We start from the raw sequence: 12493 nt of genomic DNA, 5'->3' as shown, positions 1-12493 counted from the left end.
CCAATGGGTGTTATCAACCCCACTTACAAACAGAATCGCCCAGCAGAGGCTGCCTTGGCACCTACCTCGGACTCATCCCACAGTTCGTAAGATGGGGTGGGGGGAAGCACTGAAAAAAACCTCCAAACAGTATTCAAATGTACTCCAAAAAATGTACACTCTTACTTTAAGCACATCCTAACCGTGCTCTGTGAACGTTCTACCATTGCCAGATTGGGATTTTTATCTTTAAAGTTTTTTCAAGGGTCTAACCTTTTATTTTTTATTTAGCACCATGTGAAGATCCCCCCCTTATTTGCCTTTTAACACAGCAGCGGCCACAGCCTTTTCTTTTTCTGACCCTCCAACTCTCACCCTATGTCCGGGCCTCGTGGCTCCAGCGATAGTGCGGCTCCTGCCACAGCTCGGCAGAGGCGTGGAGGCCTGATCCACACGAGGCTGGTCTGGCCAGCTGGGTCCAATGCAGGCAGCGGGGCTACGACAATAATTTGTGTGTGGTCTTGGGTACTTCACTGTTCTATATGCAGTTTTTCTCATCAATAAAAAAATAGCAATAAAGGAGACTGAATTTTCGATTTGAAACATTCTTTTTCCATGCCTTTCAAAGAAGTGCTGGAAAATACCAAATGCCATATTATGTTTATTCCTTATTAATAAAATCCACTTGCATTTATAAGTCCCCTATTTATGGCCTTCCACAGCCTACAAAACCTGACTGGGGAGCCAGCCCTGTCTCCCTGATCACCTATTACTCTAGACCTCACTGACAACCCAGCAAAACTCACTTCTGAGTCCCTGCACAGGGCCAGGCCTGTTCCCACTCCCGGGCCTCTGTGCTGTTCTCTTGGCCTAAAAGGCTCTTCCTCCAGACCCTTTCATATCACACAGCTCTCATAAGTCACTTCCTTACAGAGCCCTTTCCTTACTACGCCCCCTCCTCCAGCCACCACCCTCTAGCCTATCATCCAGTGTTATTTTCTTCATAGTACTTAACACCCGCTGTGCGCCAGTACCTAGCACACAGGGGCTCGGCGAAAGTGCAACAAATGAATCCATTCATTCATTCAATAATTCCTTCCTTCCTTCCATAAAAGTCCACATGCTTACTAGGTACTGAGATAGAAAGACGGCTGTGGTGCAGTCCCTGCCCTCACAGACACAGCTCACATTCCAGCTGGGAAGCACACACATGTGGACACACGCACGACTGTGACACAATGTGGAAAATGTTAAGACAGAAGAGGATCTGCGTGCCTGACAGTCACAAGAATGACCTGAATCAGGCTGGGTGATGAACAGCCCTCTCCCCATTCATTTCAATCAGGCTGGTTGATGAACGGCCCTCTCCCCATTCACTTCATTCAGGCTGAAAAAAACCTCAGAGGACTTAATTAACTGATCTGCTTGAATCTTCACAGCTACTGGAGGAGGCAGAAGTGCCCCAACTCTTGAACCAATGCAGTACATGATTCATCAAGGTGAGGTGGTATGTCTTAGCCGATTTAAGTAGCTTTTACAATGAACTGTTTTGAAGATGCTAATTGTTAACAATCCACTTGATAGGGTGTTAAGACAAAATACACATGGGTGAAAGAATGGAGATTCTATTTTCACTTTATAAGAACAATAATAAAATGAAGTAGTACCTGCAAGATTGAAAGTAAGACTGGAACTGCTTGATAATCCATAAGAAATACAAACATTTTTAGGTCTACAAAGACAAAAGATCCTCATTATTGTATGTTCCTTATTTTATTATCCTATTTCCTCTAGTGGCTTTTTACGCATTATATCTTATTTCCCCTGTGAAGATTCCCCCTTAATTCATTACCAAAATATCTCCGAAGGTTCTCCTCCAAACACTTAGTTCTCATCTTTGAATAAACGATCAGTAAAGTTGACCACATCAACTTCAGTTAAAAACACCTTCCTCCAATTTATCTTCCCACCCACTGACCAAACTCATCTTTCCTCTGGTCCAGCAGAATGGAGAGCATGTGTTCAAAAACCAGCCCATCCATCTCCTAATTTACAAAACACGACATTTCGCAAACTGTTTACTCATGTCCGTGCCAACAATATTACTCAAGCGTGGTGGAGTGGAAAAGCCACAGGGAATAGTGTCGTTGGCCAAGAGCAGTATTTGGGGATCTAAAATTACAGGGAAAATCATACAACATTCATTTTACTTAGTCCCAAATCTCTATCAGATGATGTTGAGCAGAAAGACTCTAAAATTGGCCGGGAGAAAGGAAAAGCTGTCTTAAAGTTTAAGCCATGCCAGGGTAGCCTTCAGAGAGAAAGCAGGAGGAAACAAAATAAGGTGGTGTGCCCTGAAAAGCTGTCATAATACCCAGTGTCCGTCGGGCAAGGGATACGCACACAGGGAAAATAGTGGAAAGAAAACTGAAGGGGAATGATTGCCTGAAGGTGAGAGGAAACCAAAAAGGAAGTAGAATTCTTTACGCAGTATTTGGAGGACAGTATTTACAACACTGATGCTGGTTCGATTCAATCTGACTCGATTCAGGTAGCATCTGTACTATGGCAAGGAACAGGGTCTGGGTGTTTAAAGCGACACAGAAACCCTGCTTCCCCAGAGCTTAACACTAATGGGGGGGGGGGGGGCAGACACCTCTCCCACCTGGTCCAGCCATACCCAGAGATAAGAGTGAAATCAGAGAACCAGGGAGAGGGGAAGAGGGAGCCGTGATTTTCACCAGGGGAACCCAGAAGCACCACGAGGGGTGTGTAAAAGGCTAGGGCACCCAGGAGGGGGCGGGTCTAAGCAGGCAAGCAGGAACCCCTGAGAGCTCACATCCGTCAAACACTGCTGTGCGGGGGCAGGAAGAGGGGCGGGGGAGCTGCTCTCCAAGCACTCTTTGTGTATTACTTCATGTGGTCCCCTAGCAAGCCTCTGCACAGTGGTACAGACCATCATCACGTACCTGTGCTGTGAATGCGGTGACTCAGCCTTGCCCCAGCTCTCACAGTCCAAGGTTATGTTGTGAGGAAGTGTTGACAGAATCAACATCAAGGTAGGTACCCTGTATTCTAACTCCAAAGACTGAACTTCTAACCATGGAGCTACACTGACTCTAGTTCAGGGCAAGCAAAACTGAGAGCCAATAAGGAAAGAAAGAGGAGGAAGGTAAAAAAAAAAAAAAAGTAGGGGAGTAACAGGCAGCATCTCCTTGTAAGCACACTGTCTTGGGTCTAAATGACACTGTGTGCAAAGATTCTCTGTACCCAACAGACTGTGCCTACATGAAATGTTCAATCCTTAATAATACACTAGGCAAATTCACAAGCGCACATGAGCACACACAAATACAGCCCTCATGTATTTTTCCATAAGTACCAAAACAACCAATTTGTGTTACATCAACAAATTATGTACTATTTTTCCCTCCACTAGAAAGACAGGAAATATCATTAGTAAAAAGTGCAGTCAGAACAAGATAAGACCATAGTCCTTCTCTTATCTATAAATCATTGGGCTTAATTATATCAGGGAACTTTTAAAAACATGATCCTGATGGGTAGCTGTTGGATATATTATTTTCCACATTTTCCTGTAGTTAAAATATTTTATAATTAAAAATAAAATACTTAGTGGAAAAAAATACCCAAAATGTTCCAAAGTGTTTAAACTTTAAAAAAAACAACTATGTATCAATAACAATTTGCAAATTTCCAACTCTTATAAAAATACATATATTTATCATTCAACTAACTAAGGAAAACTGGGTGTAATAACCCCCTATGCAGCCATCTTTGTCCGTACTATTCAAAACTGAGCTAAAGAAATGTTTTCAAAGGCCTCCCACCTTGAGAAGTTTCTAAATTGCAAAATGCTGGGCTCGGCCTTCAGATTCCCACACAAAGGGTCATAAACACTGACCAGGGCAGGGCTCCTTCTGGATCACTGTTTCTCAAAACGTAGGCCACCTCCATCACCTGGGGTGCTTATCAAGTAAACATCCCGGAGAGTCTGACTCAAGAAGTTAGTTTAACAAACTTCCCCAGCGATCGGCTGCACAATCACATTTAAGATCCACCAATCTAGAATCTCTTCAAAGCACACCGAGGGGCCAGAGATAAAACCAAAATCACCTGAAGCCAGTTCCCTACATTTCCTACTCCCTGGAGCAGCCACACCACCTGCATTAAGGAAGGAGCCACATTAAATCCACAGTCACAGACTCTGTGGGAGCGGTCCAACCGAGCCTCCGCCCACTCATCCTAGGCTCATTGCTAGGGAATCCCTAAGTGCCCCAGGGGTGGCCCAGCTCTGAGTAGCCCACTTCTCACGTCCACAGGCAGAGCACCTATAGGCTTTTGTTATGAGTTGAATGGTGCCCCACCCCCAGAAAAAGATATTGGAGTCCTGATCACCAGTACATTACTAGGTGACCTTATTTGGAGACAAGGACTTTACAGAGGCCATCAAGTTAAAATGAGGTCATTAGGCTGGGCCCTAATCCAACAGGACTGGTATCCTTATAAAAAGGGGGAATTTGGACACAAAGATAAGACACGCATTGAGGAAAAATGATATGAAGAAACACAAAGAGAAGACGGCCTTCTGCTGGCCAGCAAGAGAGGCCTGGAACAGATCTTCCCTGTTCAACACCTTGATATCGGACTTCCAGCCTCCAGAACTCTGAGACAACAAATTTCTGTTGTTTTAAGCCACCCAGATGGTGGATCTTTGTTAGGGGGTTGGGAAAACACAGTGAATTGAGGCAGCAAAAGCTAAGCCAAAGCAGCGCTGTCAGAAGAGTTAAGACCAAGGCCTCAAGAGAGAACGTCACAGCACTGGACGTCCAGGAAGCCTAGGGCGGTAGAAAGAACAATAAACCAAGAGCTACAGCACTGGGGTGGGGTCTGAGCCCTGCCTCCTATTCTAAAAGGAGGTAATACATAGTGCCTGCCTGGTCAACACCTGCAGGGCGTGAAGATCAAGAAAATGCTCCCCACTTCTGGCTTCAGCAGCACACGTACCTATACTGGAATGCTGCACAGAAGATTAGCAAGACCCCTGTGCAGGGATGACATGCAAATTCATGAAGCAGTCATATTTTTTTTTAATTTTTTTTTAAAGAAAGAGAATGCCCTCCGCATGCTCTAAAGCACTGCACCGATTACCCTCGTCCCATCAGCGACTCCTCAGCCTCGGACTTGATCTTGGTCAGTGTTACAAGAGTGGTGACACCTCTCTAGCACTCCAAGTCGCCCTGCTCATTGCTTGGAAGGGCTTGGAAGCAAAATCTGCATTTCAGGAAAATATAACTTGAGCTCCACAAACATGTTTGAGTATGTTTGGAATATCCAAGACAACAAATGACAGGGTCAGAAACAGCAAACTCCGGCGGTGGCCAAAGGTCCTGCCAACAAGACAGCTTCCTAAGGGCCCAGGGATCGCCGGGCAGTGAACACTGCCCAAAAGCAGGCCAGGGAGGGGCAGGCGGTGTGCTCAGGCTGGCCCAGGGGCTGGAGGGCTTCACAGTGAAGGTTTAAGTACCATCGTCGCACAGAATTTATGGTTCCTAAATGTTTGTTTTAACCAGTGCTGAGAACACATATTTGACCCAGTGTGAACTTGACCTCTGGGTCCTTCTCCCTTCTCCGGGCTGTCTGTGCCACATGACAAGGTTTTCCAGCAGACCCTCCCGCCCCTGCTCCCAGCGCTGGGGCCGCGGCGGCCCTTCCAGCAGCTGCCATGGTAAACTCACTGCAGATCTACTGGCGAAGCAGCTGTCAATGGCCATAGCAGGCACACGAAAAATGTGTGATCATTCTGGGCCCGACTCCCAAGCCCGGCTAGCACGACGCTGAGCCGGGAGGGACAGGAGATGGCCCAAAAGGCCTCTGTCACCTGGAACTCCAGCTGCATTTCACACTCGCAGACGATGCCCTCTACTGCAACTTCTCTGAGCACCAAGGGCAGACGTGACTATGTCTCCTCTGTATATAATTAAGGAAAATGTCTAGGGTTGGCTTTTTTTCTTTTTTTCCCCAAAGCAGTGTGGGCTGAATGCCAGTGGAAAAGCAATGGAATATCGATTTTCTGTTTCTTGCTAAGGAGAGAACAAGTCATTTGATGTGCCATGAGTTAGTGAGTAAAAACAGACCCTGCACTCCTTACAGCTGGCTGCACTCCTCCTCTATTCATAGACCCTGGCACATGGTAAAAGCTAAACAGATATCCGTTAAATAAATGAAAGAACCATCCATGCATTCAGGGAGGGCCTGCAATGTGCCAGGTATCCGCTTTGGATTCAATCTGCCATCTTTCCTGTTCCATCCACCTCGTCCTGCCAACCCAGCCTCACTCTCATCTCGCGTTTATTCTTTTGTGTTGTCTGTTCTCAAGTCCAGTCTCCTCTTTAAAGCTGAGCCCACTGGCAATGTCTCTCTCTGGCCCGCACTTACCCTGAGAGGGGGACAAAAAGATTGGAAGAACTAAGGTGGGTGGGCTCAGTTTGGACAGAGGAGAAAAAATGCAAAAATGGAGAGAGACAAAAATGTTACCACCCTCTCAATAAATGTTAACCTTTTGGAGAGAGAACAAATATGGTGTCATCTCCTTTGCCCAAAATGGACATCACTATCAGTGGATACTCCATGTTAGTAACTAAAATGACATACCTCGGGCTGTGATTTTAACTCCCAGAGATCCACACACAGACAGTGTCTGGAAAAGCAGCATTAATATGCAACTGGTCACCTCTACACAGAGGCTGGGTGGCTAAGGCCCCCGGGGCCGCCATTGCGGCTGCCCACATCCATTCTCCATCCCCAGGGGGCTGCCACTGCCAGTGTCACATCTCTCTGACTGGCAGTTTAAGGTTCACTAAATCTTCAGTCTTCAGAAGCATTTGCCCGTGGCTCATTTCAATGACGTTTCAATCAACTAACAACAATCCAGTCTGCCGCTAAGGGGCACCTTGTTTTCATCACTGGATTAAGCAACCTGAACAACATAAACATATCCCATCTCTTTTGCAGAAATATTTTTTGGATCAACTGGAAAACAGCCTATATAAACTGAAATTCTTCAGCTAAATCCGTTCAATTATTCTCAAAAATAGAAAGACAATTAGAAGGCATCCTGGGTGATAGACTTACGTGTGCGTACATGTTTTATGATGACTTCTATCTTAACGGGGAGCTGCATGTCGACGTGCCATTGGTTCTTGCGTTTGTTAGTGCAGTAAGCCATACCCAAGTGCAACCGTTCAATCTCAGCATAATAAAGAAGTGAGAGAGGTAAGAGATCACAAATCAATGTCTTTTGCAGCCTCAGTTTCACTAGTATTTACCGAAGCAGTTACAGTCACAACAATTGGTGTCAGGATTTTTTCCATTCAATTTATGAATACCTTAGGGGAGTATTTTCTGTCTAAACAGCAAGCTTTACACAAAGAGAATTAGAGACCCACAAATAACCTAACATTTAGTCTCTTTTAAGGTTCTTTTAAAATAAATCATTCTGGGGTACAGAACAATCCAAACGACTTTCTTTCTTTTTTCCCATTAATCAAAGCTAGGCAGGATGGAAGTCATCGGCTTTTTCATTTATTCCTTGTTTTATTCATCTATATTGAGGTATAAATGACATATAAAAATTGTATATACTTAAGGTATATCATGATGTTTTGATACATGCACACATTGTGAAATAAGCATCACAATCAAGCTAATAAACACACCCATCGCTACACAGTTAACTTATTTTTTGTGGTAGGAAGACTACGATCTACACTCCGAGGAAACTTTAAGTAAACAGTGCAGTACTGTTAACTATAGTCACTCCGCTATACATTAGATCTGCAGAACTTCTCCATCTTGAGGGACTGAAACTTTGTACCCTCGACCAGTATCTCATCTCCCCCTTCCACAGCCCTAAACTACTTTAAAGCTATAATATGGAAAGGGGTCCATCCACATGTGCATTATTTGGAAAGAAGATGATGACAATAGCTGGGGAAACATACACAGGAAAAGAAAATCAAGTAACAGAAAAACAAGACAGGATTTACTTGGCTTGATCCAGTACTAAACTCTAAGAATCTTCCTGGTTTCACCAAGGCTTTCACACCTACCATTCTCTTTCACTTGATATCTGCAACTATCCTGCAAAGCAGTCAAGATTTTAGCACAGTCATTTCAGGATGGGAAAAGATAGGGTCAGAGAGGTCAAATGAATTCCCCAGAGCCACACAGCTAGTGAAGGCTTGAGGATTTAAAGTCAGGTCTCTGACCCCAAGGCCAGGGGTCTTCCCTGATGTCACACCGCTCAGCCATGGACACGAGTTTCAGGCATCAGTGGTCACCCCAGCTGTCCTGTGTGAAGGCATAAGGCTCCCTCATCTCTCTGACTCTGCCAGACAAAACAAGTCCCCCACTGAAACATATCCATCAAGTAGACACATTACTTTAGACTGACTCTGACTTAAAAAAAACACACAATCACTCCTAAAAAGGTTTGTGATTTAAGTGCCTAGCATTTGGATCTGAACTAATTATCAGCTTGGACAGAACTGGAAGGCTAACCTTTTGAGTGCTGAAAAAAATCACCTGATGGGAGAGTAATGCTGCACTGATTGCTTAGATCCTGGTGCTGTCCAAGGGCTGCCTTCTAGAAGCTGGAAGGATAACTTGACCCAAAAGCTGGAAGCATTTGTTATCGGTATTATGAGACTAAATCAACATAGCAACTTCCTCTGGAACCCTGTAGTAACTTCACCCCTAAATTTTCTGACCGGTAGCCTTCTGCAGCCTCCCTCTTTCTGGGTCTCCAGCTGGCTAGACCTAGGCACACTCACACCTTTGCCTCTATCACCCGGAGGAGGAGGAAGCCATGAGGCAATTCCTCAAGATCAAGAGAGCATCTTTGGATTCTCAAATCCTCAGACAAGCTAAGAATGGGGAACTACTCTCTTTTCAGAGACAGCACTCAACTGCATTTGCCAAATAAGCCTGCAACCGAGTAGGACCCTGTGGGGCTTTCCAGAGTCAGACCCCTCCCTCATATCCTCTGCCATAGCTCCTCTCTGAAGTACTCAGATAACAGTATCTTAAAAATTCTTAACACATTCTCTAACGGGCAGCAAGGAGCACCCGCCCACTGTCTGTAAAAACCTGCTCTGTATTTTTAATCTTGACATGGCAATATTCCCCTTTACTCAGCAGTGGCGCTGTCATGGATGGGATGTCTCCATGTAACAGGCAAAACATATATCAGGTTTTGAGCAGGAGTTACTAAAGGGAGGAGAGGGTGTGTAATTTGAACTGAGCAATTGTAAATTCAGGAAAACGCGGTGCACTATCGTCAAGTGTAATCAAAGAAGAAGTGAAGAATTATGGCTTAATCTAACGCGCTTACAACCCTGAGCATTTCTGATCTAGTGGTTTGAGCTCCATAATGAGGAGGCTGATTAGTGAGTTCATGTCTGCCATTACTCCTTGATCACAGTCAAAGTATAACCCATCTGGACATTGCTTTTTACAAAATTAAAGCCACTATGCCAAAGCCCTGTTTCTTTCGAGGACTGAAGGCATTTTTCAACAAGCAAGTTCACCAGAACGACTGTATGAAGAGAAATTTTTTTTAACTCATCCACCAGTATTTTGAAATTCAAACCATATTCAGACAAATTGCTAAATTTGACTCATTATACTGAATACTAATAAGCAGCGAAAATGTTGGACATTTCCAATCCCCATGTTTATGGTTCCAGCTCTATGCAAAAAACACCTAAGACTGCTTAACTTTTTCTGAGTGGAAGTAAAATTTCTTTATTTCCAATTAGCACCAGATAGAATTAACTTGTCAAGAGGACCTTCAAAGTACATTTCAATTTAATCTTTAATTTCACAATGCACAGGGGAACTCTTTTCTGATGCTCTCAAATCTATATGTGTCATTAATACATTTTTCAAAGCACTGCTAAGCACATGTATTACCTACAGAAGCACTGCAGGAAAACCCACCTGTCAGCTCCAGAGAACAGTAGAGTGGTGACCTCCACTCAGGAAACAGTCAGGCCTCAAGGAAGATTGTTGGCTGCTATTTTCAGAAGCTTTAACACTACTGATGTTTTATTCCAGAACAGGGCTTCCTACCACCCCTTCCCCTCCTGCTATCAACATAAAGAATGTTTTTCACTTGTCAATACCCATGTTTCAATTAATTGATTGGTTCTTCCAGTGGGAATTTTTTCCCTAGCCCCAGATTCACAGGTGTTAACAGCGTAATTAATACCACGGTTGGATGCAGGGGAATCTCGGATGCACGGCACAGTTTTGTACAATATATCCCTGCCGGCACTGAGACCATTACCCTAGTACAGCCCTTCCTGGGTGGCGATGAAGGCTGCAGATAACCAGGTGGACTGCACTGCAGACAGCATTTGCTGTCTTCAGGGCAGCATCAGCCTTTTCAAGTGACCCCTGTGGCAACTGCCTCATGTGGACAGCCCCACCTCGCCTACTATGCAGGGCTGCTGTGAACACAGAAACTTACGTTTGGTGCACCTCTGGGAGCCAGGGGCCTTACTCCAGCCGTGGCAGCACTGCCCTCCACAGACATTGACCCTGAAACAAAGCAAGAACCCTTAGTCCAGCAGCAGCAACACTCTCTTTCAGGGAACCCAAGCCTCCAGGGGGTTCCTATAACTCCAGCCTCCTGACTTCCAGAGAGTCCTAACAGGTACCTAGGATGCCCAACCCAAAGCTGCCCAAGTAGGAGGGTAGAGACGGCAGATCACAGAAGGATGGGAGAACCAAAACCTGCATAAATAACCTAGACCTATACAGGAGGGGGGAACAAGGTCCAAATAAATGGATTTCTTAACTCCAAAAGTAAAGTGCAGCCAAATGTAATTTGTGTATTATTTGCTCCTACATTTCAAATTGAATTTGAGTTTTGAAAGAAGTGTCCAAACACGGGTGAGCTCACAACGCCGGGAACCACCCCCAAAGAAGAAAAAAATAAATAAGCAAAACAAGCTTTTCCCCCACACCCTCAACCTGTGATTAACGGGGGGGGGGGGATGTTTATGAAAGTCCAATAACAAACTATCCAACCGAAACTCCTGTCAATGCAAAGACATCCCGCCCTGGAAAGCCGACCCCACAGGTGCAGGGAAGCCAAGCCCACAATTACTAGGATGCTGAAAACTCGAGGTCACAGAACGGGAGCTAAATCGTTACAGGCAGCCCTCCTCCAAACGTTTTTTATACTAGCTCGAAGAAAAATTAAACTGAGTTGCAAAGAGAAGTTTAATTGATGCCGAGGGATTAAGTTGTAGTGACTTCATGTTTACGCCCATCTTCTAGGAGTAGTTTGGTTCGCGCACAGGAGGTTACGCCCCAGGCAGAAATGCCTTTTGTGTTTACCCGCAGCTTGTAACAATGCGGTCGGAGTTTATCCTCAGTTTCCCGGCTTCCCCGCACTCCGCTCTTCCCGCCGTGCTCGCAGCCAGGCCGGCAGAGGCGGGCGGGAAGCCGACCGCAGACCCACGGCGCCCGACGCCAGCGGCCACCGCCGGGCTCCCAGGGGCCCCGACCCCGCGTGTCCCCGCGCGGCCGGCGCGCGCGAGCAAGGAGGGAGGGTGTGGGCTTACCCCTGCAGCTGCTGCTTCTGGTGAACCTGCAGTCCTCGAGCCCCCGCCGCTCTGGGTCTCCTGCGGCACTTTCGAGCGCACCGCTTGCCTGCCTTGTTTGGCGAACGGGGCGGCCGCCGGCTGCCCGCCGGGCTTGGGGTGGAGCTGCCCGCCGGGGCCCCCGAGACGCGCCGGCTCCGGCGGCGGAGGTGCCGGCCGGAGCCCCTGCAGGGCCGCGCGGCCGGGCGGGCTGGTGCGCCGCGTCCGCTCCGAGGGGGTCCCGGCGCCCGCAGAGCTGCGGCTGTACCTGGCGTTGAGCGCGACGTTGAAGGTCCGCGGACGCGAGGGCCCGCCCAGGGGTAAGGCGCCCGCCGCCAGGCCGGGGCCCGGGCGCACCACGTAGGTTATCCTCCGCACCCGGCCGTGCGCCGACGACGCAAGCAGCCCTGCCCAGAGCAGGAGCCCCCACCTGAGCCAGGCCCCCGCCATCGCGGGCCCCAGCCGGCGCCCTGGTCCCCGCCCCCGGCCGTGCGGCTCGCCCGGTGCGGCCGCCTGCGCGCGCTCAGGCTCCTCCAAGAACGGCCGGGAGCCCGGGAAAGGCGGGGAGGAGGAAAACTCGGCTGCAGGAGAGGAAGTTCTGCGGGCAGCTGAGCGGCCCCAGACCCCAGCCGAAAGCGGCGGAGAGGAGGGGGCGGGGTGGGGGTGGGGAACGCGGGGCCCGGGAGGGGAGGGGCGAGGGGCGCGGGCTGCGCAAGGTGAGACTCGCTTCTCCCGCCGTTGGCCCAAGGGGCGCCGCGCCCGGGACCTGACGAGAGTAGACGAGGGCGGGTGTGAGCGCGCGGGACGCTCGGCGGCAGCCCGGGCTGCAAAGTCTTTTA

The 12493-nt window shown here is 47.6% G+C and overlaps 1 protein-coding gene and 1 non-coding gene across 2 annotated transcripts in view; one reads left to right on the top strand and one right to left on the bottom strand.

The window, feature by feature from the left end:
* Nucleotides 1–12493, bottom strand: part of LTBP1 (latent transforming growth factor beta binding protein 1) — a 369767-nt gene extending 357274 nt beyond the window's left edge. The window contains 3 exon segments of the mRNA XM_032497326.1: nt 10535–10605; nt 11637–11668; nt 11670–12493. Of these exon segments, the coding sequence (XP_032353217.1) occupies nt 10535–10605; nt 11637–11668; nt 11670–12104 (538 nt within the window). The 5' untranslated portion in view covers nt 12105–12493.
* Nucleotides 4987–5089, top strand: LOC116669092. The gene has a single exon (XR_004326478.1). It is a non-coding gene; the product is annotated as a U6 spliceosomal RNA (small nuclear RNA).

The sequence above is a fragment of the Camelus ferus genome, chromosome 15 (genome assembly GCF_009834535.1).
Source record: "Camelus ferus isolate YT-003-E chromosome 15, BCGSAC_Cfer_1.0, whole genome shotgun sequence".
Taxonomy (NCBI): Eukaryota; Metazoa; Chordata; class Mammalia; order Artiodactyla; family Camelidae; genus Camelus; species Camelus ferus.
Note: the sequence above shows the minus strand (reverse complement) of the source record. Positions and strands in the feature narration are given on the sequence as shown.